This window comes from Pungitius pungitius, chromosome 18, assembly GCF_949316345.1.
Source record: "Pungitius pungitius chromosome 18, fPunPun2.1, whole genome shotgun sequence".
Classification (NCBI taxonomy): domain Eukaryota; kingdom Metazoa; phylum Chordata; class Actinopteri; order Perciformes; family Gasterosteidae; genus Pungitius; species Pungitius pungitius.
In genome coordinates, this window is record NC_084917.1 from 4296385 (window position 1) to 4322652 (window position 26268).

General features: G+C 45.0%; 1 protein-coding gene across 6 annotated transcripts; it reads left to right on the top strand.

The window, feature by feature from the left end:
- The first annotated feature begins 6 nt into the window (after nucleotides 1-6).
- mapk10 (mitogen-activated protein kinase 10) lies at nucleotides 7-24479 on the top strand. Of its 6 annotated transcripts, none has more exons than XM_037483860.2 (14): nucleotides 7-362; nucleotides 7906-8004; nucleotides 8777-8946; nucleotides 12583-12712; nucleotides 13024-13082; nucleotides 13573-13711; nucleotides 14288-14453; nucleotides 15007-15078; nucleotides 17435-17617; nucleotides 20384-20508; nucleotides 20947-20973; nucleotides 21614-21677; nucleotides 21783-21860; nucleotides 22990-24479. In XM_037483860.2, the coding sequence occupies exons 3-14, from the start codon at nucleotides 8825-8827 to the stop codon at nucleotides 23130-23132; spliced, it is 1308 nt and encodes a 435-aa protein (XP_037339757.1). In that variant the 5' UTR covers nucleotides 7-362; nucleotides 7906-8004; nucleotides 8777-8824; the 3' UTR covers nucleotides 23133-24479. The 6 variants fall into 6 exon arrangements, with proteins under 6 accessions (XP_037339757.1, XP_037339758.1, XP_037339756.1 ...); XM_037483861.2 differs by having other exon boundaries at nucleotides 7906-7994; XM_037483859.2 differs by having other exon boundaries at nucleotides 7906-7977.
- Nucleotides 24480-26268: the final 1789 nt, after the last annotated feature.

The following is a 26268-nucleotide window of genomic DNA, read 5'->3' on the forward strand; positions in this document are numbered from 1 at the left end:
CCCCCTCCCTCCTCCCTCCCCTCCGCCGTAGAGCCACAATGGTACAGCCAGCATCTTGCAGCACAATGGTTGCAAGGTGGTGAGTGATTCAGCATCAGCCAACCTCTGCGCTTCGTTTCCTTTTCCCTCGTCGTCTTTTTTGTTGTTGTTGTTGTTGTTGTTGTTGTGGCTCTCTCTCTTCTTCTTCTTCTTCCTTCGCCGCTCGCCATCTCCATGAACGCGTATAAAGTCAGCCTCCCGCAGCCATGATCGCCGCAATGTTCCTCGTCGGGATATTTTGAAAGAAGAAGAAGAAGAAGGAGAAGAAGAAGAAATAGAGGAACCGTCCGCGGACTGGGATCGTCATCAGCTGGCACGGAATGGTAAGGCCGGGTTGGGTCCGTTCGATGCTCGCGAGCCCGGGAGCCTGCAGGGCTGGAAATGATGACTATTGATCCGAAACGAAGGTTAATGAAGTTCACGAGCGATGCCTCGGTTCGGAAACGAAAAGAGAGAAATACAAATAGAATTTAAATCCCACTATTGAGACGTTCGTCACGGTGGATGTTGTTTTATAACAACTACAGTAGCATCGCGGGTGGTATTTTTTTATTAGTTTAGTTTTGAAGAAGAAAAAAAAAAATGTTGTCCATCCACTCTCCATCTCCATCCCTACAGGCATCCTTCAATATGCTTAAATAGCACACAGCTTAAAACATCACATAACAGGCTGATGCCCAGGTTGCTCCTCTTTGTTATTTAACAGTCCGACTTTGGAATGTACGCCGGTTTTTGAGAGCCATTTCTACATATTCAGACTCTTATGGGCCAATAAACATAAAATGAGTGTGTGCGAGGCACGTTATGCATTTTTGATTAGAAGTGCAGCGGTGGTGCCCGTGGGCGATGCTCTCCAAAACACAAGGCTTATACACGAGCCTGGTACTGTAAGGCCTACATGCAGAGTTTGTGCCTCCTCCCACTCACATGTCAGCTGCGCACCTTGTGCATTATGCAGACCGCCGTTGCTTCACCAGGAATGTGGGTCCGTCCTCAGATCTGAAGTGATGGGGGGGGGGGAGGGGGGGTAAAGCAGGTTCTCAGACAAACATTGACTTGATGAGTAACATTTTATGGGTAAATGTGGGCTTTTTTTTAATGCCTTCTTGTTTTTATATACTGGTGCAGTGTTTGTGGTACATATTAACGGAAGTGATTTCTGGAGGCTTTGTCATTAAAACTGAACTTGGACTGGAATGATATTTACTCACATGGGGTTTCAAACAGCAGATTCAAATAGATGTATCCACAGAGGAAAAGCCAATTTCTCTACATGTGTCTTGGGGAATCCTTCTGCAGTCGTAGCCTGTTGTTGCTGGCTGGCTACATACAAACTACATGCTTCTTAATTTCTTCTTGTTTTCAAATCTGACATTCTTCCACGTACTTGTTTGCCGCATTCCCCATAATCGTCTTTTGCCGGCGCCGTCAGCCAGCGAGCGAGTCAGTGAGGGGTTTTTTTTTTTGTGAAAGGAGTCACAACAAACTCTCCATGCACAGGATGGAAAGCGGAGAGGTTTTTTAGCGCTGTGACCTTGGGTGCTGAATTATTCAGGAGCAGGCTTCCATGTTGGTGAGAGTGCTGCAGGGAACACGCTCAACAATTAAACAAAGCTTCTTCTCGTAACATGTGTTTCTGCAGTGGCTGAAGGGAGTGATACGACAGAGGGATGAATTATGCTCATACTTCTCTTCATCCTTATCATCGTCTGGTGGCAAATCACGTGGCGTGAATTGTTCTGCAGTAATTCTGCTGATTGGCCAAAGTGTCTCCAGTTCATCCATCGGTATTATTTATTGTAGAAGCGACTGCAGGCCCACATAAACTGATATTCACAGATATTGATTTCTCGGTAGGCTTCCTGTTTATCCGAATCATCCGTGGAAATAGCCAGCGGCAGACTAATGTTATCTCGCACTAGATGATGCCTGAATTTTAATTCCATTTTGTTTCGCAGACAGCAGCATCAGTATACTAATCCTTTGTTACGTAAGTAAATAAGGGCAATGTATCAGATTGAGATAATGGTGGGATTGTAGGGACGATTAACCAGGAAAGAAGGAATTAGGAAATAATTACTTTGTTAATCGTCAATTAATCTGAATTATTATTTTCCTAATTAATGGGTCATTTATTTGTTTCTGTTTATGTCAGGTATTAGTGAAAAATGTCTAACAGTGTCTTGATTTTGCCAACAAACCATCCAAAACCAGAATATGTACCTTTTACAAGGTATATAAATAGATAATAGCAGCATTGTCTCACAACTAAGAAGATAATATTATAGGGAACATTTGTACTTGAAAGAATTAACCAATAGTCATTAGAATAGTTGCCAATTAGTCTTCGCATCATCAAATTGTTTCAGTTCTAAATGTAATTGGATTATTTAAGATTTAAAATGAATGTATTGAAATTTGTAGACGACACATTTCAGAGAGTTAAATTGACTCTGTGAGATTCACTTTTAACTCTAAGCTGGTCTTTATATTGTCCCAATCTTGTCAGTGTTAAATTAACACTCAACGAAGTTGATGATGCCTTTTTCAAAAGCAACTTGCATTTGTTGCTCAGGGACACTTTGACATGGGACATGGAGCAGCCAGGGTTTGAACTGTCAACCTTGTGGTTCCTGACACACCCTCACCAATCCATGCACCACAGTACGTAGAGTTAATCCCAACACCAAGAGGTGTGACACTGTACAGTTACATTTCAAACATATCAAAGAGTTCTCATATCACATATCAAACTTTAATTTAAGTGTCGCAAATGAATCTGATCTTGACACTGGATAATAGCTCCAACTATTTCGCACAATTGACTCAGTAACAGTTGAATCAACTTTTTGCAGTGTGATTTCAACTCTGCACTTCAACACTTTTTCCCAACACACGGAAAAATAACTACGAATTTTGCTGTGTGTGATGTGTATGAACACAGTCAGTGTCAGGGTGAAGAGCTAAGCCGCCTTTATGAAAGAATAGCAACAATTTAAGTAGCACTGTATGTGTTTACATGAGCAGGGATGTGTTTCTCTTCATCACTGGTTTAGTACTTGGTTCAAGTAATTAAGTACAAAATCAGAATTATGTTTTTTCATGCAATTTAGATGTATTTACCTCCCTTACTTCTTCCTTTTATAACTTTTGGCATCGAATCACATAATATTAGTATTACTGAAATGGACTAACAATGTTTGGACCATATTTCCATTTGAACTAAAATCCTTAGTGTTGGACAACTCTATTAGTGATGCTACAGTCTTATTTTTATCACCATCACGGACAAACGAGTGTGCCTGCAGAGTGAGATACATAGTTATATAATTGGATTTAGATCAGAACAAATATGCACTTTTTATTTGCTTTTGCAGAACGCTGAATGCAATACTTTAAGCCTGTGTTAGATTCAACCCCAATCCCCTTGCAGCTCATCTGTAAAGAGACTTAGGAGTCACTAAGGGTCGGACATTGGAACAACGGAGGATTTTAGAAGAGGGCATTCATTCCAGAGTAAATGCAATGCTGAAAACCCGACTCGGATCCCCAAACCTTCTCTGGATGCTCTCCCAGAACATATTGGTGTTGGCAGCTAAAGCTGCAGGCTGAATGTCCGAATCCAGTTTGTTCTTTGAATGCACAAATGAGTGATTTGTACTGTAATCAAGCACTCCCTCTTGAGAGAATAGACCATTGCATCAGTGATATATTTTAGAAAGCAATACCCACTGTAACCATGGCATTAGGATAGCTGTGTGATCACATAAAACACTTGTATTGTGTGTTGTAGATACATTTTCAGGAGAAAGCACAGTTCTTCAATAAATTGCTCCAGTCCGTAAAAACAGCTGTTTAAGAGGAATGTACACCTGCGCCTTCCACAGCTGTGCACGTTACTACGTGTTGCAACACGCTGCTTCACAGAAAATTGCCGAATAAGCAATAATCTTTTCAGCAAAAACGCCTTGTTGTTTACTTCAAGTGAATCGCAGGATGTGAATGAGACGACTGACGGGAGCACAGACAGAGAGCATAAGTGCGTTTCAATCCGTAAGGAAACAAAATCAATAAGATGCCAGCCAACGTTCGGATTCCCCCGGCCTGTAGCTGAGATGTTGGGAGCGTCGTCGTCGCCGTCTTGCCCCCCCCCCCCCCCCCCCCGGCTGTGTATCTGCAGTCTGAAGTACCCTCCCTTCCCCTCCCCGGAGCGCGAGGGTCCGTACTGCGTTTGGCTCGGATCCGCACAAGTGGAGGCAAAGGCTGCATACTGCAGGAGAGGCTGCTGAACCAAGCACTCACAATGGAGCTCTGGGGGAAGAGGGGGGGAGGGGGGGGGGGGGGGGGCGGTTGCAGCGATGCTGGGAGCGGGAACGGTGTGGAGAGAGAGAGAGAGAGAGAGGGAGAGAGAGGGAGGGACAAACAGAGGGGCAGGAGAAGGGAGAAGCGCAGAGGATGGAGGGGAGGAACGGAGCGCAGGGGAGACGTGTGGTGAGAGGAGAGGAGGCCGGAATGGGTATGACAGGAAACAACAACAACAACAACAAGGGTTTACCAGGCACATTGTGTTCTACTGGGAGCCCTTTGGTGCAACAACTTGCAAAACAACAGTCTGTAACTCAACTTAAACCGTGGGTGACTTAAACCATGACATAATATTTGTTTATTTCCCAAACCCCTTTCAGTCGAGAGACATCTTCAGTAGTTATTGGCATGACATGTTCCCTGGCCACTTTTCTCCAACGAGTAATGAAATGGACTCATGTCCGGGTGGAAAATATCTCATATCCTGCCCTTCAGTAACAGTATCTACGTCTCTAACTTCAGCAAGAAAAGCTTTGAACCACACGAGTGGGCCCATACACCTGCAGCCCGAGAGACAGAAACCCGCCTCAGCTTTCATGTCCGATGTCATAAATACACTGGATAGTGTGACGGTTACAGTCCATGAGATAATAGCTGATTTAAAGTATTCAATACCAACAGTATAGCTGATTTAAACTATTCATCGAGTCTGAGCTTGGTCTGTAACAGTTTGATTTCATTGGATACCATCATCACATCGGTGGCTCTCCATTCTGGTCATTGGGCCGTCCAATCAGAGGCTGACCTTGGTTGCCAGGCATGAGCGGGGAGAAAACTCAGGTGAAACAGTGAAGCCAACGTGTGGCACGGTGGCTGCTGCTGGGATTATTAAGAGCTGCTGCAGCGCGACGGGACCCAGGATGCAGATGTTGTGCCCGTGAGGGTGATGTTCAGGATCCACTAACAGCCTCAACTGCAGGGCACACACACACACACACACACACATACGCATGCACGCGAACACCAGAACAATTCGGCATCAGTAAGGCTATGCAGCACTGGAGATTAATGATCCGTATCGGTAATGTGTATTTGAACATAATTAAAGCACAGTCCTCTGGCATCTTTTTCTGTTTCAACTGGGTTGTCTCATCAGTGCAACAGACTTGGCCTTTTGTAATTGCGCAATACTTGTGTGGATGTGTGTGACGGCCCCGGTTAGTTTGAGTTGATGGTCGACTTAAAACACACAAAAATGTACGGAATTCCGCCACTGCTCACGTTCTGATTGGAGATAATCAAATCTATAAAGCCAAGATTTGAAAAAAAGTCTGTGCGTCACACAGATCACTGCTGCGTTCTAAACTGTGATGCAACTCTAAGCAACACGCCTGTGCAAGTGTACCCGAGGGACAGCTTTTAGGAAAGCGCCATTGATGCTCACATCTCGCAAAAGATATTTAGCACCTTTTACGTGATTTCTCTGGGAATATTCCAGAAAACGACAACTTGGGCTTAAGGAGGATCAGAGTATTTTGGTGGTCAATGGTCACTGTCACTTCACATCACATGTATTTCGTTATATTTCAAGGAGGTATTCGGCAATCGTGACTATGATGACTATGAGTGAGGACAGACATAGACGTCGAGGTTTTCTATTTGCCTGTGGTACCAAGAATGCAAAAAGTAGAGAGTTAAAAAGTTGGCTGATTTAGCAAAAAAATAAAGAATGCAATGGTCTCTAATTGTTGGAAAACAAACAGCGTAGTAGGTACTGATCAGATAAACAGCCACAGCTCTCATTAAGTGTGTCATTAAGTTAAAGTGAATCTTTACCACTAAACACCACTCAATCCTCAATCCTCAACAGCAGCACTACAGAACTCCACTTGCACAGCTAAAATGTGTTTTAAAAAATTAAAAAGCATACACCCCAATATCTTGTACACTTAGGTTGTCTTTGATTTTCAAAACGATTGTGAATGATCACAAATTCGATTCTGTTACAGTGCGTTTTAACACATCAGCATCTCTGTAATAGAAAACCAGGGCTCAGCGCCTCACTCGGCGTCGGCTTGCACTGCTGAGCCACATGGCAGGCAGGATGATAAATGGGCGTTTTAAGGGATGAGCCGAGCGTCAGCCGCCAGCGGCGCGGCGTTTTAACGACGCCGATCGCTATCAGCAGAATCTGGTCAGAGGGTTGAATAAGCAAACACACGGAGTCTGATGTCAGCTTCACAACGGGAACCGAGAGCTGCAGCATGCTTCGAATGGTCATTTCTTTGTGGTCAAACCTTCTCGATAATAATTTTTCATTATTATATTTATTAGATTAGAGATGTTAGTGTATGAACTAATTATCAAGCTAAATGCGTTCAGGTAAACATCATCATGTTTGCAGCTGATTTGGGGTCTGTTTCAAGGTGTAGCCGTGTTTATTGCTGGATGACATTTGGTCCATGTGAGAGCTTTAATATGTTATGTACACAGACGTTCGGTGCTGCAGCGTTTTCCGTGTTGACCGGTTAGATTAATAACAAATATTCTGCTGGTGTCGGCAGAGATGTTTTTCATGTCAAACACACAGCTGTGATGTGAAATAACAACTGCGGCGCTCCCACCGGCAAACTGCAGCCACGTCATCAGCCATCTCTGTCATTTTGACACTGCAAAGGCCAAATGGGCCAAACCAAAGAAGCTCGCCCCTTAACGTCCCACACCGCCTTTATGATGCTGCCCGGCTCTCTTTTGGATTCAGCAGGGACGCCAAAGCCTTGACATTATTAGAGGACTGGTGGAGCTAAGTGATACATTTGCATCCAGAATGCCCTAAGTTCACTTCCTCAGAGTAACGCATCCACTTAAAGGTTTCCACTCATCTTTATACCTCCCTTGCAATCTCTCTGATCACCCAACACAAAGGCTCCACAAAATTGTGAGGATGTGCATCTAAACCACATTGATCCATGGTCCTTCACAGCGGAAGCCTTCTCTGCCAAAACGCACCGCACTCCTTCATGACATTGATTGACGGGATTTGATAGTTTCAAGCATATTGCAGATATAGGGAAGCGTTCCTTTTTCTAAGCAGATCACAAGAGCATCTTGAAGACATTGGGTCAAGGTCGCCATGCTATTTTTTTTTTACCTCAAACGAAGAATCCATTATATTGGTCCGTTCGGGAGCAGTGGCTAGTGGCAACGCGTAGTTTTTCTCCCTTTTATTGAGAAGGATGAGGACGGAGCAGAGATAACACAGCAGCAATTTAAAATCCCGCACCAAGGAAGAGGGAAGCACAGGAACCCAAACAGCTCCTCCATCATGGTGCACGTGTTGATTAAACTGCTCTGCTGTTCCCTGGGTGTGGAATTGCAAGTGATTCAGGTTAAATTCAGGTGGAGGTGAACGTTTGCTCGGCGGAACACAGTTAATGTGCTTATACATATTGCAGCTCACACACACACACACACACACACACACACACACACACTGTGAGTTCCTGTTACTGATGTCCACCCAACACTTGACTCTGGCTCTGCTCTGTTTGTGTCTTGCAGGTATTTATGAGCAGACATTTCTTATATAACTGCAGCCAACCGATCCTGGATGTGAAGATAGCCTTTTGTCAGGTGTGTGTTCCTTACAGGTAAAAAAAGGTACAGTACTCATTCCCTTCCATTTCCCTTTTCCATTGACGTGTACTGTGTGTGTGTGTGTTGTGGTATTATTGTGTTGTTTTAAGCCAGGCATTAACAACATTTACTTAAGAATGAAGTATAATCCTGTCGATGCCGAGCTCAAGACGGTTTCCACTAGTGATAAGGAGCTCTAGTGTCTAGCCTTTTGATGTTCATTTTTATACACTCGACGCTGAGATCCTAACTAAAGGCAAAAAGGTGCTAGCCGCGATGGCTGGCCGCACAGTAAAGGCTGCAGACCAAAACAATCGGATCATAGCGGCGAATTATTTTACCAGCCGTGGTGCATTTAAACGTGTCTTATCACAGAAGGGTTTCCCCCCCCCCCCTCGGGGACGCCCGGTGGCACAGCTTTGTTTTTGTGTGAGAGCTGTGTTGTAATTACCCCGTCTGCAATTAGCTGGTTTTTTTTTTTGTTTTGTTGTAGCACCATTTGTTTGACTTCACTGCCCAAGTAATTATAGCCCAATTATTATTGTGTGCACGTTCATAAACTAATAGTTTACATTTCTGCATGGTTTTGCTTCCTTTCCAGTTGTAAGCGTTATACCCTGCCACGCCCCCTTTGTTGTTGGAACTCTTTTGATTGGTCGAGGAATCAACCATAATAACATAATAATATCATAAAATGCAAAATTAAATTGATCTTTAATTGTTGTGTTTTACCTGGTAAGTAAACACACAAACATTTCCACTAACACCATTTCTCTGTTTCTTTCGCTCCATGCAGGGTTTTGGAAAACAAGTGGATGTGTCATATATCGCCAAACATTACAACATGAGTAAAAGCAAAGTGGACAACCAGTTCTACAGCGTGGAAGTGGGAGACTCCACTTTCACAGTTTTAAAACGGTACCAGAATTTAAAGCCCATCGGCTCCGGGGCTCAGGGAATCGTCTGGTAAGAGTTTCTCTAATGTCCTGTTTTACATCACGTCACGCTGTTTGATCTGTTTTTTTTTGCAATGCAATGTCTGATTATCTCACTAGCGGTTAGTTGTTTCTCTAGTTGTCTCTTTGCTGCTGGGGTTTTCACCGTTTGTTTGTTTTTATGTGCTCAGTGCAAGAGAATGAATGAGATCAACGTCAAGCTTCTGAATTTCTTTGAAGGATCATTGTTTCTCCTTTGACAGGGCATATATATATATATTATCAGAATAGTTCACAAAAACAAAACTTCTTCATGTATTCTTTGATGTTGGAACATTTTAGTTATTTTAAATTCTAAACTACAGTATATCAACATCTTCAACTAATACTGTAAATATCCTTTTGAATAACACTGTTAAAAAGTGCAGATAAAGGCCCGAGCTGAGCCCGAAAGTAATGCAGCAGTGATCGTTTCATGTTTGATCGTTTTGATGGATTTTAATTGCATCCGGTTGACTGACCCGATGGACCTTTTTGAAGCAGAGCACCCAACCGAGAAGCTCCCCTGCTTCTCTCTTATGAACTTATAAATAGGGTTGTGATATTTATTTTAAGGTTGAATTTAGAAGGTTATGGGGGGTAAATAATAAATAAGGTGTCAAGAGAGATAAAGACATTTTTTTTTTTTTACCAAAATGTCAGAAGTAGAAATATCCGTAATAAAATATTGCACATATTGTTAAAAATTACAATTACTACGATCTGTATGATCATTCTGGCATAATTGAATCTGATATTTGGGATCGCTGCATGCTACAAGCTGATGACTTACTGTATCTGAACGTGGATGCAGAACGGCCCAACAGGACGGGCGCGTACGTGAATCCTCGATCCGGATCGCAGGGGGAGCTCACATTCATTGCCATTCATGTCACGCCTGCTCTGTCAGAATGCAGCGGTGCCGCTGCCAAGGCCCCACTTAAAGGAACGCGTCGTTCGAATGACCAAACAGATCCAAAAGTTATATTTATGTTGACGCGGTGACACGGCCGCCTCAGAACCTTCCCCCGGGGTGAGTCGAGTTGACATGTTTCTGAGTGTTTCGTGGAGTCACTGGTTCCCAGAGCTCCAAACGCCCCGTGCCCTCCATTCGCCCCCTCTTTCTTTGTCCTTCCCTTTCTTCCCATGCCCTCAGCCCTTCTCTCCTTCCGCTCTAAAGCAATATTGTGCATTCGCAAAAGGCGCTCGGGCAGGGCTGCTGATGCTGGGATTGTGCCCATTTCGAGGGATATTGTAGAGATGGATGAGAGGGGAGACGGTGCAAATCTAATTGAACCTGCTCTGCTTATGTGCTGCTGGGCTCTGCCTCCACAGCTGTCATCTGGTGTCATCTGGTGACGGCATTTCCACGACCAAACCACATGAAACCCAGGAGACTTGTGTAATATTCAAACCGATCGTAGGGGGTCATAATGTATAAAATAAAAATAATAATGTCTTTTAGATGTCAACTTGCACATCAACAACGTACCATGAGGCCGTGACATAGATTTATGGTGGAAGAATCATTGTGACATAATGAGATGATGGAATTATTAGAACCGATGTGCTTACTTACCGATGTTATTATCGCCATAATCCCCAGTTGGATGGCATCATTTCGTCTAACATCTGTTGTTTTTTTTTTGCACTAAATTGAATTATTTTCTACAGTTATTTGAATTATTCTATATTTAACTAGAAGTCCCATTAAGATGGATTATGTCTTCTGCCAGAAAACCTTGATATAGTTGGACAGAAAGTAAAACAGATACCATTGCAATGAAAAGATAGAACATTTGAAACTAACATAAATCTAAACAAAAAAGTCGAAACCACAGGTCGTCAACTCACTTTGCTGTTATGATGGTGGTAAATAAAATAAACCATGACCTTGACTAGCACTATTCCCTCTTTTTCCTTCCTTCACTCTATCCGTTTATAATAAAGCCATATCAATAATGTTTATCACATTTTAATCAAGTAGAATACAATTGACAAATACTTAATATCTAGCATGCACAATTAAAGGAATAGTTCATCAATTCTGGGATGTTGGCTTCCCTGCTGAAAGTCAGACGAGAAGATCAATGCCGCTTTCATGTCTGCACATGAGCGTGGAACTAATGCCATTTCGAGAGAGCTCACGGTGGTGAGGAATCCGTCGCCACTTTTGAAAATGGTGCCTGAGTTATAACATTTGCTTGCTCCCAACAGCTTGCATTTAGATATGTCCAAAGAACAAAACGCATCACAGATTACCGATAGCCAGTGCAGTATGTCTGTTACGCAATGAGGCGGTTCTTGCCTCTGTAAAAGCTGAGAGCCTGATAATGAGGGAACACTTGTATCACTCTGCCTCTGTCGTCGCCCACAGACATCCCAATCTGTGCACATCTCTGCCCTTCTGACTTTTGTGCTCGGACAGAATGAGCTTTCAGAAGCGTCTTAGCGGGGATGAAAGCTTTAAGTAGTTTAGCCGGTCATGACATCATCTCTCACTCAGCCAGAAAAGTGATGACAGGCTCAAATCCCCATTGGATCGATGCTTTTATAAAGGCTCCGCTGTTTCCATGGTCACGCGCTATCCACGGACCAGCCAGTCTCCAGAGATGTGACGAACCACACCGGTATCCCTCCACAAACCCACTCACAGTGCCTTATGATTAACTCTGCGGGACGCCCGCATGCGCCGTTAAAACTCAAATTCGTAGCATCTTTTAGGGAGGATTTATCAGAAAGGGTGCAGTCAAAAAAATTAAAGCTGAGCATGCAATGTGCGTGGCATATATTCACAACATCATGTTTCTCTTTGAAGCACCGCCGTGCTTTTCTTTGGTAGCAAACATAAATCTACACAAAGAGGCAAAATTCCCCAAAGGTTCTGAGAGGTTGGGTTTTCTCTGGAGTCAGCAGAGAACTCAATTTGCTGTAATGACCTGCAAAATGGGTTGTGCCACTATGAGAAAAGAAACCATTAACTTATAACTCACACACACCCACACACACACACACACACCTCTATTTCACTGCATCTCACTGTTTATAATACAGCGACATCAAAAGTCCATCCCATTATAATCAAGTATCAGGGTTGATAATGGAAAGGAGCAGTTCGAGCTTTATGATCCACTGAAGTATAAAAAAAGACAACCAGTGGTGTATGACAAAGATGACAAATTCTCCTGTTATCTGGGCATTAAATATGAGCCAGAGTCGGTCCCACCGTGACATCCTGAAGTCGCATTCATGGCTCCTCCCACTTGCACTGTAGTCACATAGTGTCAACACCCCAAATTAGTTGAGTCCTGCAAAAAGTCCTAAAATCATAATTCATTTGTCTTTAATCATCGAAAAAATATGCTGTTAATATTCCTCTTAACAGCAACATCCCATTTTATTTGAGTCTATCCTTGAACAACGTCGTACCTTTGGAGACAATCGCTTTTCCAGGTAAAATTCAAAAGCTCAAAACATCTGTCATCTATTTTCATGGGTGTTTACTTTCTCTGGAGATGTGAAAAAATAATCGTTTTGTTTTTGTGACCAATGACATTCCGCATGGATTACCTTGTGAAGTGACTCATCCAGCCGTGAATAATAAAGGAAAGCATCTTCTCTTCTGCAGTGCTGGTTATGATGCTGTCCTGGACAGAAATGTAGCTATCAAGAAGCTGAGCAGACCCTTCCAGAACCAGACCCATGCCAAGAGGGCGTACCGGGAGTTGGTGCTCATGAAATGTGTCAATCACAAAAACGTAAGTGACTCGGTCGAGGGAGGGGGGGGGTTAACAGAGAGAAAAATGAAAGAATGCAGGGATAACCCGAAGCCTCCAAAAATGCAGCGAATCGGAGCGCGCGAACGCTCTAAGGCATGGACGCAATCTCCGGTGCCACATGTTTCGACCTCTTTCCATCTTCACCGTCCTCCCTTTCCCTCTTTCCCGCTCTTTCGTTCCGACCCACTTCTGCCTCTCGCTCGGCAGCGTCCTTCGCGAAGAGGATTTTTGTGTGTATTTACCGTGGCGGCTGTGGGTTGATCCTCTCCACGCTCTCTTCTCTCTTTCAGATTATCAGTTTATTAAATGTCTTCACCCCACAAAAATCATTAGAGGACTTCCAGGATGTGTGAGTATAGTGAACCCTTCTTTGCATAATTATGTTTCCGTGAAAAATATGAATGGAGCTCATGTAACGGCCAGAGGAGTTTCAATCATATCCCAAATAAATAGAAGGGGCCTCATTTAATAACCATGTGTCCTGTGCGTGTTTCTCCTTTCGCACCTGTCGTTGTGAGAACACAACCGCTGGAGAGTAGTCAGTGAAAGTAATGAGGGTGTAACCCGAGGCAACCGGAAGGTATCCTGTTCTCCAACTGAATGGTAAATGAGAGCGTGTTGGCGCTCGGGGCGTCTGTAGCTAGACGCCACCGCAGAGGGATTCAGGGGTCTTTTGCACTTCATCTTTTTGCCTGAAAGGGTTTTTTACGGCTTTTGCGGAGCGCTATTAATGTACGATATTGAATCAAACAGCTGTTTCTAGGACTCATAATCGATACACTCCACCAGTAGGTCTGTCAACCGTTCGAAAATGATTGAAAGAAAAACCTCTCCTTTAGGTACCTAGTGATGGAGCTGATGGATGCCAACTTGTGCCAGGTGATTCAGATGGAGCTGGACCACGAGAGAATGTCCTACCTGCTCTACCAGATGCTGTGTGGTATCAAACATCTGCACTCGGCCGGCATTATTCACCGGGTAGGGAAGCAAAAGCTCACAGTTTTCCTATTTACACACCACTTTGGTTACTCCCAAGTTTAAGTACAAAACGTGTGGAGGCCGGTCTTTTGCCATTCAGGGACCTACGCTGTGGAACGCACTTCCAGCTCATCTGCACAGCATCACAGTGTTAAGTGTTTTTAAATCACAGTTGAAAACGCATCTATTCAGAGAAGCTTTTAATACGTAGCCTCCGACTGGACTGCTATTGTTATTTTAATTTTTAATTTTTATGTATATCTGAGGTTTTAATTACTGTTTTGTTGTTTTAACTGAAAAGCGCCTTGTGCACCTTTTGGCTGTTTGTAAGGCGCTCTACAAATAAAATTTGATTGATTGATTAATTGATTAACTATACGGCGTAAGTGTTCACACTGAGTGGGAAAGCCTGTTAGGGATGTCAATGCAACGGGAGGTTTGACTGGTTCAAATGTATATTTTCACCCATCAGCAATGTGCATTTACACTGCTGTATAGTCACTACAGAAGAGATCCTAGGAACTTGATGTTCCAAAATGTACCAAGTTTCTCACGCCAGTCTCTTCTCGTCTCCAGGACCTCAAACCAAGCAATATAGTGGTGAAGTCCGACTGCACCCTGAAGATCCTGGACTTTGGTCTGGCCAGGACCGCAGGCACCAGCTTCATGATGACCCCTTACGTGGTGACTAGGTACTACAGAGCCCCGGAGGTCATCCTCGGCATGGGGTACAAAGAGAATGGTGAGGATGCAGCATAGAGACATGTTTAAACCAGAAATGGCACTGGAGGGACTCTACCTTTTAATCTCTTTGTTAATGCGCCCCAGAAATTGTTTGACCTTTCACGAGCATTAACGCTCACTTAAAGAGTTATCTCTCAATCATCTCACTTATCTGTGAAAACTTCTTAGCAAATCTGAGCTAAAGTCAATTGAAGCGTTGCCGGTGTGAGTCACTGACTAGAAGCCCCCAGAACATACAGACTCGTGATTGAATGTCAGCCTTCCGGCTGTGACTCATCGCCATGTTCCTCCCGCGCAGAGGCTCCAAGGCTTCAGAATATCCTGCAGCTAGTTAGTGGTCTGCTTCTGCTCCTCAGCCTCTGCTCTCTGCCTGCAATCTATTTCATTTAGGTTTATCTCCACGGCTCACGCCCCTCACTAATGAATTCCCCCCCTCACTGAATAACAGCGAATCCGAAAGCCTGACTGTGTCTATCACTAACCGTGGCTTTCCTTTTCTTTTTTTTTTCTTTTGCTCCCTCCTCCTCTTTCTGTCACCTCTGTTTGTGCAGTGGATTTATGGTCGGTGGGGTGCATTATGGGAGAAATGGTGCGCCACAAAATCCTCTTCCCCGGGCGTGACTGTATCCTTGTTATCTGATGGTGACGTTATTTTTCGCTCATGGGTTTGTGTCTGTTGTTATAATATGCAAAATTAATTAATTTTTTTTAAAAACACATCGTTAAATACGACCGGCAGTGCTGGGTTCCACGTGTCTGACTCAAAGACGGATCCTTTTTGAAACACTCTCAAGAGTCAAGTGCTCGGAGCGCTTGGGATTAATGAAATGAAACGTGTCGTCCATTATTCCTGTCAAGAACGTAAATGTTTAATTCATACAGTAATAACCATAACATACTTAATAAGCTGCAATAACATGAGATACGCATCGTATCCAAGCTTCACTCGCTCCCATGTGTTGGTCGGAGGGGATTCCCCTCTCTAGTGGGCCATTTGAGACGAGCTTTGCGTTAAGGCCTTCTGGCGTGTTCACCCTGCCTGTGAATTGGCTGTAATTGCATCCTCGAGATTTACAGATTTGGATGAATATTCCCCGCAGCTGAGTCCGTGTTCAAAGTGACGTACACGTTGTCTTCTCAGGGTGCTCACGTGTGTGAGTCGGCATGTGGTGGATTAATAATGAATGGGTTACGCATTCATTTTGAGCTTTTGCAGCAGCTTACTTGGTGTTTTGAGGACAGTTGAAATATTAAAGACCTAATGCCCTAATGGGGAAGTTTTAGGTTGACGCGAGGTGGAAATCGGTTGTGTAGATTTCGTACTTCCCCCACGTCATGGGATCGGTTGACAACGCGACAGATCAGCCTCCTTCTTTATAATGATGAATGCAGACTAAGTAGTTTGGATAAGCCGCGTGCTGGTGTCTTAACGCCGTGGTCCCTCGTTCCCCCCCCGAACGCGCCGTCCCTGAGAGACTAAACCCCTGATGAAACCCCTGCAATGAGCTCTCCACACTCTCTCTCTCTCTCTCTCTCTCTCTCTCTCTCTCTCCTCCGTCTCCACTCCACAGCACACTGATGCTCTCATCAGCTAACACTCCTTCCTGTCTCACTGTGGATCAACAAACTGTAGTGGTGCATACCTTCTGTTCATCTACTTCATATGGACCAGTACCCTGTTGTTGCTAATCTTCATTCACTGTCAGGAGTCTGTCTGTCTGCACGTTGTCACAGAGCCTCGGTGTGAAGCACAGCGTTAAATAGGTGGCTGTGGGGTAATGGCAATGATACCGTAGTTGTATTTTGGAGTAGCACAGTATGACATCATCGCAGCCTCCGCACTTAACTTCTTTCACCCGCCGCATGAGATGAAGTGTGAGGGAGAGAATGATTAATCAGAAGTGAGTCATGCAACATATAGGGACCCTTCCCCCTTTGGCTCATAGACCAGAAGTCTGGAGTGTAAAAAAAAAATGTTGACACTTTATAAGCACGTAATAAATGAGGGAGGCAAGATGATAACTTTTATTTTTCTGTCGTGTAATGGAGTTATTTAGGAGCTAGAAGAGTCATTTATAATGCGAGTGTGTGTGTGTTTGACCCCAGTGGACATGTGGTCAGTCGGCTGCATCTTTGGGGAGGTGATAAGAGGGACAGTGCTGTTCCCTGGGACGGACCGTATCCTTCCGACCTTCCGCCCTTCCGCCCTTCACTCGCTGTGTTTCACAGCCAAACCCCATGGCTTCATTCCCAGGGTGCACGTTTGCGTTCAGGTGCATGACGATTCAGGACGAGAATAACTCCAAACAACCTTTTTAGTGCCGTGACGCCAGCAGCTGGCGGAGTGCCCTGCATCAGAACCTTGGTGGATGAGCAGAAACCTTTAAACCTTCCTCTCTGAGCACTGGGTGGATCATGGCCAATGTGCAACGGAGACTTAAAGGAGGTGGAAGTGTGCAGCGTTCCAGCAGGATGAAGTAACTGCAGAGTTTTGACTGCCAACAAGGAGGGGAATGACAAGCTGAAACCCCCCCCATGACCATGCATACACAAAAATACAATCGCATGAATAACATGTCTGAAAACTTTTAGCATGTCTGTTCTTTTTTGACCTAATGAGTCGACACCGTGAGGTAATTCCTCATTGAAAAGAAGAAGAAAAAAACCCCACTTCCCCATCAATCTGTGTTTTATGAGGAAAGTGAAAGGAAAAGGAAAGAAATGTCGATTGGGCGCATAAAATCCTGTTGTTTGCGTGCGTCCATGCAGATGATGATGTGTCTAACAGACCCCCGGGTCTTTTTCTATTCATTTAAACATGATTTATTGTATTTTGTTGCTATTGTTCTTGATTGTCCTGAACGTTATCGTGTGGGAGTGACAGCTGAGCGCACACTGAGGCGTACCGGACGCCGCGTATCCCCTGTGTGTGTGTGTGTGTGTGTGTGTGTGCGTTTCCCTTAACGCGGACCACGCCAGACATCGACCAGTGGAACAAGGTGATTGAGCAGCTCGGCACGCCCTCTCCAGACTTCATGAAGAAGCTTCAGCCCACAGTGAGGAACTACGTGGAGAACCGGCCAAAGTACGCGGGTCTCACCTTCCCCAAGCTCTTCCCCGACTGCCTTTTCCCTGCCGACTCTGAGCACAACAAACTCAAAGGTGAGAGTGTGTTTTAGCCTCTCTTTATATATATATATATACACTCACCGGCCACTTTATTAGGTACCCCATGCTAGTAACGGGTTGGACCCCCTTTTGCCTTCAGAACTGCCTCAATTCTTCGTGGCATAGATTCAACAAGGTGCTGGAAGCATTCCTCAGGGAGTTTGGTCCATATTGACATGATGGCATCACACAGTTGCCGCAGATTTGTCGGCTGCACATCCATGATGCGAATCTCCCGTTCCACCACATCCCAAAGATGCTCTATTGGATTGAGATCTGGTGATTGTGGAGGCCATTTGAGTACAGCGAACTCATTGTCATGTTCAAGAAACCAGTCTGAGATGATTCCAGCTTTATGACATGGCGCATTATCCTGCTGAAAGTAGCCATCAGAAGTTGGGTACATTGTGGTCATAATGGGATGGACATGGTCAGCAACAATACTCAGGTAGGCTGTGGCGTTGCAACGATGCTCAATTGGTACCAAGGGGCCCAAAGAGTGCCAAGAAAATATTCCCCACACCATGACACCACCACCACCAGCCTGAACCGTTGATACAAGGCAGGATGGATCCATGCTTTCATGTTGTAGACGCCAAATTCTGACCCTACCATCCGAATGTCGCAGCAGAAATCGAGACTCATCAGACCAGGCAACGTTTTCCCAATCTTCTATTGTCCAATTTCGATGAGCTTGTGCAAATTGTAGCCTCAGTTTCCTGTTCTTAGCTGAAAGGAGTGGCACCCGGTGTGGTCTTCTGCTGCTGTAGCCCATCTGCCTCAAAGTTCGACGTACTGTGCGTTCAGAGATGCTCTTATGCCCACCTTGGTTGTAACGGGTGGTTATTTGAGTCACTGTTGCCCTTCTATCAGCTCGAACCAGTCTGGCCATTCTCCTCTGACCTCTGGCATCAACAAGGCATTTCCGCCCACAGAACTGCCGCTCACTGGATGTTTTTTCTTTTTCGGACAATTCTCTGTAAACCCTAGAGATGGTTGTGCGTGAAAATCCCAGTAGATTAGCAGTTTCTGAAATACTCAGACCAGCCCTTCTGGCACCAACAATCATGCCACGTTCAAAGTCACTCAAATCACCTTTCTTCCCCATACTGATGCTCGGTTTGAACTGCAGGAGATTGTCTTGACAATGTCTACATGCCTAAATGCACTGAGTTGCCGCCATGTGATTGGCTGCTTAGAAATTAAGTGTTAACGAGCAGTTGGAAAGGTGTACCTAATAGAGTGGCCGGTGAGTGTATATATCAGATTGCAGATTGGTCAACTGTATTTTCACTTGAATCACATTGGAACGCAGTGTCACGTTCTCACACGACAGACGCTACCACTTGTTTTGTGTGGATTGCCGTGAAACTTGTAACACGCTCCCCCCATGTCCCCAAATTACAGCAACCATGTGCATAGCTTCATTTGTCACTCAGCATTTCTATTCATCAGCTTGTGTTTGCTCAGTGTTTACCCTCCCAAAATTTTACTTGACATTTTTCATTTAGGTCCTCCACATCTAAAGAATGCGATCTGTGGCCCTCTGTGAAAAGGGATAACCGCGATATCGTTAATTAGGGTCCTAGTTATGACTAGTCGTAGAGGGACCTATTGTATTTCAAGGAATTATTATTATTATTATTATTGTTATTTGTTCTGTTTCAGTGGAGAAGAGCAACCGCTCCTCCTTGCATCTTGAACGTAGGGGAATTCCCTCCATTGAGAAATGGCTATATGCCCCTTGTCTTTGGTCCTGTTCCTACATCGAACTTGCTGTCTGGCAAAAGTTCCCATGGGTCACTTTTGCATTGTGGCTGCTCCGCGTCGGAGTGACAGTGTTGAAGGAAAACGCAGCTAGAGACAGAGAGGGCGTGGGAGGGGCTTTGGTGATGCTGCTGTTTTCCTTTGGGGCCTCTGTCACCTTGAACAGTTTGCGGAAGAGCTTCTGAGTGCCGTCAGAAGTGGCAGGAACTCGGGAACAGAGAGAGAGAGAGAGAGAGAGAGAGGGAAGATGGAACGAGGTGTAAGGAGAGCCGCGGAGGAGTCGTCGTACAGATCCACCAGCCGCCGGTTATCGACGCGCTGAGGAGAAATGCAGCGGTCGCGCTCGGCTCGTCTGTCTTTCTGTGCAGTTTGCCGCCCCAGAGCTATTTTTAATGGGGTCCAGTGTGTGTGTGTGTGTGTGTGTGTGTAGGAGCGAGATGGTGTGTGGTTTAAGGGTTCTCAATTTCAGATCGGTCCGAGAGGGCTCGACTGCTCGACTGCTGGTGCCGGTGAAGCCAAATGTTGGAAAGAAAATGCCGTGCTTTCTGCATACTAATGTCTCTATGAAACCCATTTAGAAAGACACCAGTGGGAGCAGGGGATTCCTTCGATACCATTCAGGCCTTAAAAACAAGTAGCACCCACGCATTTTGCATTCATTTGAAATATAGAGTAGATTAGTATATGGGATGCCAGAATCTTGAATTTGAATCCCAGTAGATACATACAATAGTTTATTTTGGTAAGTACTAATTTCCAATAGCGGTCACTGTAAAAAGTGTGGGTTTTATTTTCTAACCTGAAGGTGACCTCTGGTCCCCTTTATTATTCCCCTGAATCCCTGACATTTCTCCCTATTCTCTCTATCCCCCTCCCTTTCTGCCTTGTTAGGTTCCATATTTATTTTCGGCGCGTCGTCAGCGTAGAGGAATATTTTGTTGCCCCCTTTTGTGTAAAAAAAACCCTTCACGTCTGTGTTTCTTCAAACCACAGCCAGCCAGGCCAGAGACCTGCTGTCTAAGATGCTGATCATCGACCCGGCCAAGCGGATATCGGTGGACGACGCCTTGCAGCACCCCTACATCAACGTGTGGTACGATCCCGCTGAGGTGGAGGCGGTGAGTTGGCCCGTTTGACGGAGCTGTGTATTGATTACCATCCAAAGCTCTTGCTTTTGATTGGTCAGCACTGTTTACCTAACGAAGAGAGGATGATTGCCGGCGACTCACCTCATTTTATTGTTCTTTATGATTATGATAAATGATGAATGTTTTGCACCGTGAGAGTTTCGGGTGTTTCTGGTCTCACTAGCATGAGGTGGAGTGGCACAGAAACCGCTTCTTCTTGCAGCAATACTGTAACGAGGGCATGACCAGCTGATGCACTTCAGCGTCAAACATCAGACGCCACGTGGAGGATTTGATGCAATTGTCCAAGTTGTTAAGCTGTCGGTGGTTTTTGATGATGATATATTGTTGTTAAGAGTTGATGTGAAATGTACCAACACATTTTCTGCTGTTCTTCCCTTTCTCTAATGTCATCTCATGCTGATGAAGGCCCGAGATCTCATCCAAATATCCATGGTAAATAACAACCGCCCTGCATCAAAGAAAGTTATCTCACGGGACTCTCATGTTCATGTGTTCAAAATGTCTAAAGAGAAGATTAAAAAAGAGCCATTTGGTTCAGCAGTGCCAATCGTTAATCAGGATTAATAAAAGAAATAACAGAATGCAAAGTGCATATTTTGAATAGAAGAAAACCTTGCAGGTGTGTGACTGTCCCTGCGAGGTCACCTGACAGGTCCAGGGACACGCCTGTCGCCTGCAGTGAGATCGCGGTGCCGGGGTCTGGGACCGGATTGTGTCCTGTTAGATAAAATGACAACACGGCCACTTCAGCTCGACGACACACCAGATTTCCTCCTCATGTCCGGACTTCCATGCAGCTTTTTCTGTGATATTTTGATACACTAATTTGACTAATACTTGATTGGTGTTTATGTAAATCAGCATTTTATGTGATGACGGCTACATGAAGCCCTGTTGTATTATCTATCGTATTGTTGTCAACGATTCCATTTTGTTAAATCATTATGCATCACCATGTAAACTTTGTATTTGTTATTTATATTGATACCCCACCTGGAGAGATCGGTCATATGAATGTCACGTTGGGTGAAGCCAAACCGTTACTAAGACGTTTGTCCCCTCTGCCCTTTAGCCTCCACCTCAGATCTACGACAAGCAACTGGATGAAAGAGAACACTCCATTGACGAATGGAAAGGTGACCGTTACGTAATCGAACCGTTAGCAGGTACTGCTTTTTAAACACCACATGTTCTAAACAACTTAAACCACCCCCCCCCCCTTTCACTTTGCTCCCTGGCAGAACTCATTTACAAAGAGGTGATGAACTTTGAGGAGAGAACGAAGAATGGCGTAGTGAAGGGACAGCCTTCACCTTCAGGTACTCTCAGTGCATAACCCTAATCGCTCTGTAAGTGAATTTACTACAACCTTACTGGAATAGAGAAACCCGTGGTGTTGTTGACAGTGTGTCTCCGTCTTTTGCATCTCCCGTTTGTGTGTTAACTGTTGTTCGGTGATTGTGTATTTGTCAAAGGTCATGATTTTTTTTTTACAGCTGATCAGTAATTGCACACATGTATTCTTTACATATTTTAAATTGCAGACGCTGTGTGCACTTGATCGCGTGTAGATGCGTGCAACGTGTCACGGCTCAAGGTTTGGCTCCTTTGAGGCCATCGCAGGACACTTTGCGTACAAGCAGGACCTCCGAGCACAGTGAAGGCCGTTCTTGTAGTTTTCCACACAGAGGCGGAGTGGAGTCATACATTGGCACATTGACCGGTACTCCACTGGGAAAATGGTTCATTGTTGGGTTGTTCAGTGTCGAGCAGCACTCTTTTAGTGCAGAGAGACAAGCTTTTGGCTTTTGGCCTTGGAGTGTTTTGCTCGTTGCATCTTATTACAAAGGAAAGATGAAGCTTTAGACATCACAGTCTTCATCATTTAAAAGTTACTTTTCATCTCGTATTTCTCTCACAAAATCCCGACCTCGCTGTCCTTTTGTTGGTGAATCCACTAGCAATGAGACAGAGGTTCCGGCCCGGTCTCTGATGCTGAGGGCAGCAGACACAGGGCAGGGCAGCAGCTGCAGACGGCAGGAGAAGCAAAAAGGTTCTAATATCCCATCACGAGCTGTAGCCAAAAAATGCATCTTCAGTGAATTATGATTCACAAAAGTCAATAATCTGAGGCTCAACTCAAGTTCTAAGATCGATGCTGCTGATAAGTGGCTAATTAACTCATTAACCCAGTTTTTTTTTCTTCATCTGAATTACTCATTGAAGTCCAATTAAACAATTACCTCCCACTCAAATAAATTGACTCAAAGCCGTTTCCTGCGATTAACCATCGGAGCCAAACCTCACTCGCCCTGTTCCGTCTCGTCCCTCGGGCGCCGCCCGCGTCGTCCTCTGTGTTGCAAGTTGTTGTTTTTTTTTGCGCCCCCGTCTTTGCCGGGACTCTTTTACGTTGTAACCCCCTCGCTGCCGTTGATTCCCTTAGCACAGGTGCAGCCGTGAACAGCAGCGAGAGCCTCCCTCCCTCCCCCTCCATCAACGATATCTCCTCCATGTCAACCGACCAGACCCTGGCCTCAGACACCGACAGCAGCCTGGAGACCTCCGCGGGGCCCCTCGGGTGCTGCAGGTGACTAGCAGCCTGCCTGCGCAACCCCGTGTTCTTCCGGAGGTGAAGAACCCAACCGAACCGGAACCGACTGAACACACACACACACACGTGAAAAACAACCACAAAAAAAAAAGAGTTATGATCAAAACGATTATATAATGAGAACAAAAACACAGAATCTGAACTGATGAAATCTGAAGCCTGTGCATTGTCATTCATAAACGGCAGTGGTATTTAAACTGAACTAAATGAGATATATGTTAATGATTCTCTAGTTGCTTTTGCTTATATTTACCCCACATATCTTGTGTGTATGGCATACATAACAAAACGACCAAATGCTTCAACTTGCATCTCCTGTGAAGTGAATACTGACCCACGGCTGCTTCCCCCCCGAAATTCCTCACAAACCGCATTTAAAGCTCCGACCATTGTGCGGCGAGGTGGGTCGGCCATTTTGCCCCCCGCCACTCCTGCACAATTACGTTCTCCCCTTTCCCTGTCGAACCCTCATGTATAGACTCTGACCCCCCCACGTGAGATCGCCCCGATTGGTGTGTTTTTGTGTGGTTATTCTGCAGGGAAGTGTAGTCGCCCCCCCCCCAGGGCGGCGCCGACCTGCGCTACTTGTAAATAGTGTAACTCTGCACAGCTGAAGGGCACACAGAGCGGGACTGACGGCCAGTACACTGGGAGGTTGTTCTTGTTGTTGTTGTTTTTTTCTTCTTCTTCTGACGGGCACAAATTGCCACATCAGCGCTTTCCACCTGAGTTGCCCCCCCCCCTCCCCACCCCCGTGTCTATTGCTGTAGTCCTGCATGATTCGATTTAACTCTGCTAACCTCACTGTATGCTAAAAAGAGTCTGTATACAGACTTTTGTTTATATACCATGTAAACTAACTAAACACCGGACATTTGGGGGGGTCTGGTCACGGGATAGGACCAGTGACTGTGTGTGTGTGTGTGTGTGTGTAAACCAGAGGCAAAGCCATTGAGACGTTAGTAAATGTCAGGGCTGCGTTTGGGACTTAAAGGGTCAGTACTGAAATAAATTATTTTGATCGTGCTCTGGCTTCGTGAAATGACCCTTAAGGGGGGGGGGGGGGGGGGGGGTCAAGAAGTCTGATTTGCACGTAATGTCCCTTTTATTTCTCCTCGATTGTGTGCGATCGGCCCCCCTCCAGCACCCGCATGTCGTTGTTTAACCGTTGACCCCACACAGGAGCAGGTGGTCGCTCTGTTTGGCCACAAGGAGGCGACTCTTATTTGGTGGATCTTCTGAAGCCTCGAAGGCTCTTTCGATCCGAATGATCACACAGCGGGAGGTTCGAAGGTGTTCACCTCGTGGCAGTGAAAACCCGTTGTACGTCCTGTGACGACACAACGCACAAAAAACCAAATGGTTTTTGTCAGTTGAACTGGAGGGAACTGTAATGTTGGCAACATTATTTCTTACCTGGAAGACTTATTTATTGAATTATTTATTTCGATGGAGGGAAACTGAATATGGCAAGTGCCTTTTGGAATGAAGTGCAGAAATTATATTAATTTGGGCATTTTTTTTCTGTGCTTCCTCTTTTTCTGCCTTATAACTATCGGAATCCCCCGGCCACCAATGGTGGCGCAAACAAGTTTAAAGTTTAAGGTCGATCCTCTGATCCCCTTTTAGCGGTGTGAAGGCGAATTGCTTTCTCAAGATTGTAAGATGAAAGACCTTCCTATGCTACATTTGACACAACATGAAACGTGTTCTGCCACGTTGCATGTGAATTAAATTCAATCTCACTTTAAATAAAACAATGAAAAAGGATTTTCTCAGTCCACCAGTGTAGGCCACATCAAACCTTTGACATTTCTGATTCAAACGTGACGTATATCCACTGCTCACAACAGCGGTTTTTTTAGCGACAGCAGCAATAGCTGCTTTCATTCAAGGTTCATTCCTGCAGGTGTTCCTATTTTCATGCTTCACATATAAAAACACAGTATAAGGTGTTTCGCTTGTGCACGTTTCATTTATTCCTAGCTTACACGATCCTGGTTTGCGCTGCCGTGTCCCATGTCCTCGCGCAGGGGTTGTGTGGATTTATGGGCAAAGACCCATTAACAGACGCTGGGTTATGCAATCGCATAACCACAAGCAAAGGAAACACGTCGGTTCTAATGAGCCTTGGAGTCGGACGGAAAGACACTTTATAGCAACCGAGAGCAGGTTTTTTTTTTGTCACGGGAGGTCTCGCTCCCCCTTTTTATGCAGCGTTTGCAGAGTAAATAGGTTTCCCGTCACCTCTTGACAATCAGGTAACTGACAACATACATAACAGATGCTTTTTTAAAAAATAAAATCAGTGTGTGTTTCCGAGCACGTCAAATCACACGATTTGTGTCCCTTTCTCCTTCCTGCTCGCGGAGGCTGCGTGACTCAAGCGTCCGCCATTCGAGACCAACGGTTGAGTTGTTATAAGATCCCAGAGGTGCGACAGCAGCTTTGTGTAGTCGGACGTCCGCAGTGTAATTTTGACGGTCCAACTGTACCTTCCTGCGGTTTACTTTCTGCATGGAGTCCCCCCCCCGAAAGCACCAGAATGATGAACTGTGACTTCTACAGGCTTTCGGCCTGTGTGCAGAGAATCACACACACACACACACACCGACTTTCAGCACCTTGCAGAGATAAGGGGGTGGCCGAGTGTGTGTGTGTGTGTGTCGGGGGGGGTGCGTTTTATGAGTAGAATGCGGCTCGCTCCACGCTCTGTTGGGGGGGGGGGGCGGGGGGGGGGGTCTGGCCGGGGCAATCCTTTCAGAATACAGGGTGCAACTTTGAAAATTCTTTCTTGTGTTTTTGAAAATGCTTGAATCCCTCACAAAAAAAAAAAAAAGAGAGGTCCAATTGTGTTTTTTGGAGTCGACTCGGTACGGCCGTACTGGTTTTACTGCAGGGCATTCGTATCCAACCACATTCTTCCTTTGGACCCCAAATACTGAAACAGATTCCGTGGTTTCTTTTCTCTGAATGTGATCTTTTTTATAAGAGAACCCTCCAGACAATTATGTTGTAATAAAAAAGGTGCTTTTGAGCCTGAAGTGGAGCTGATTGTAGGAATGAATTGTTTCACTCACGTCACTGCTGCTCTGCTTTGTCGTCAGCGTGTGTTT

Coding starts and splice junctions, on each gene's coding strand:
- mapk10 (XM_037483859.2), top strand. Junction 13,083..13,572: donor TTAGAGGACTTCCAGGATGT/GTGAGTATAGTG, acceptor CCTCTCCTTTAG/GTACCTAGTGATGGAGCTGA. Junction 21,861..22,989: donor GGGACAGCCTTCACCTTCAG/GTACTCTCAGTG, acceptor CCCTTAGCACAG/GTGCAGCCGTGAACAGCAGC.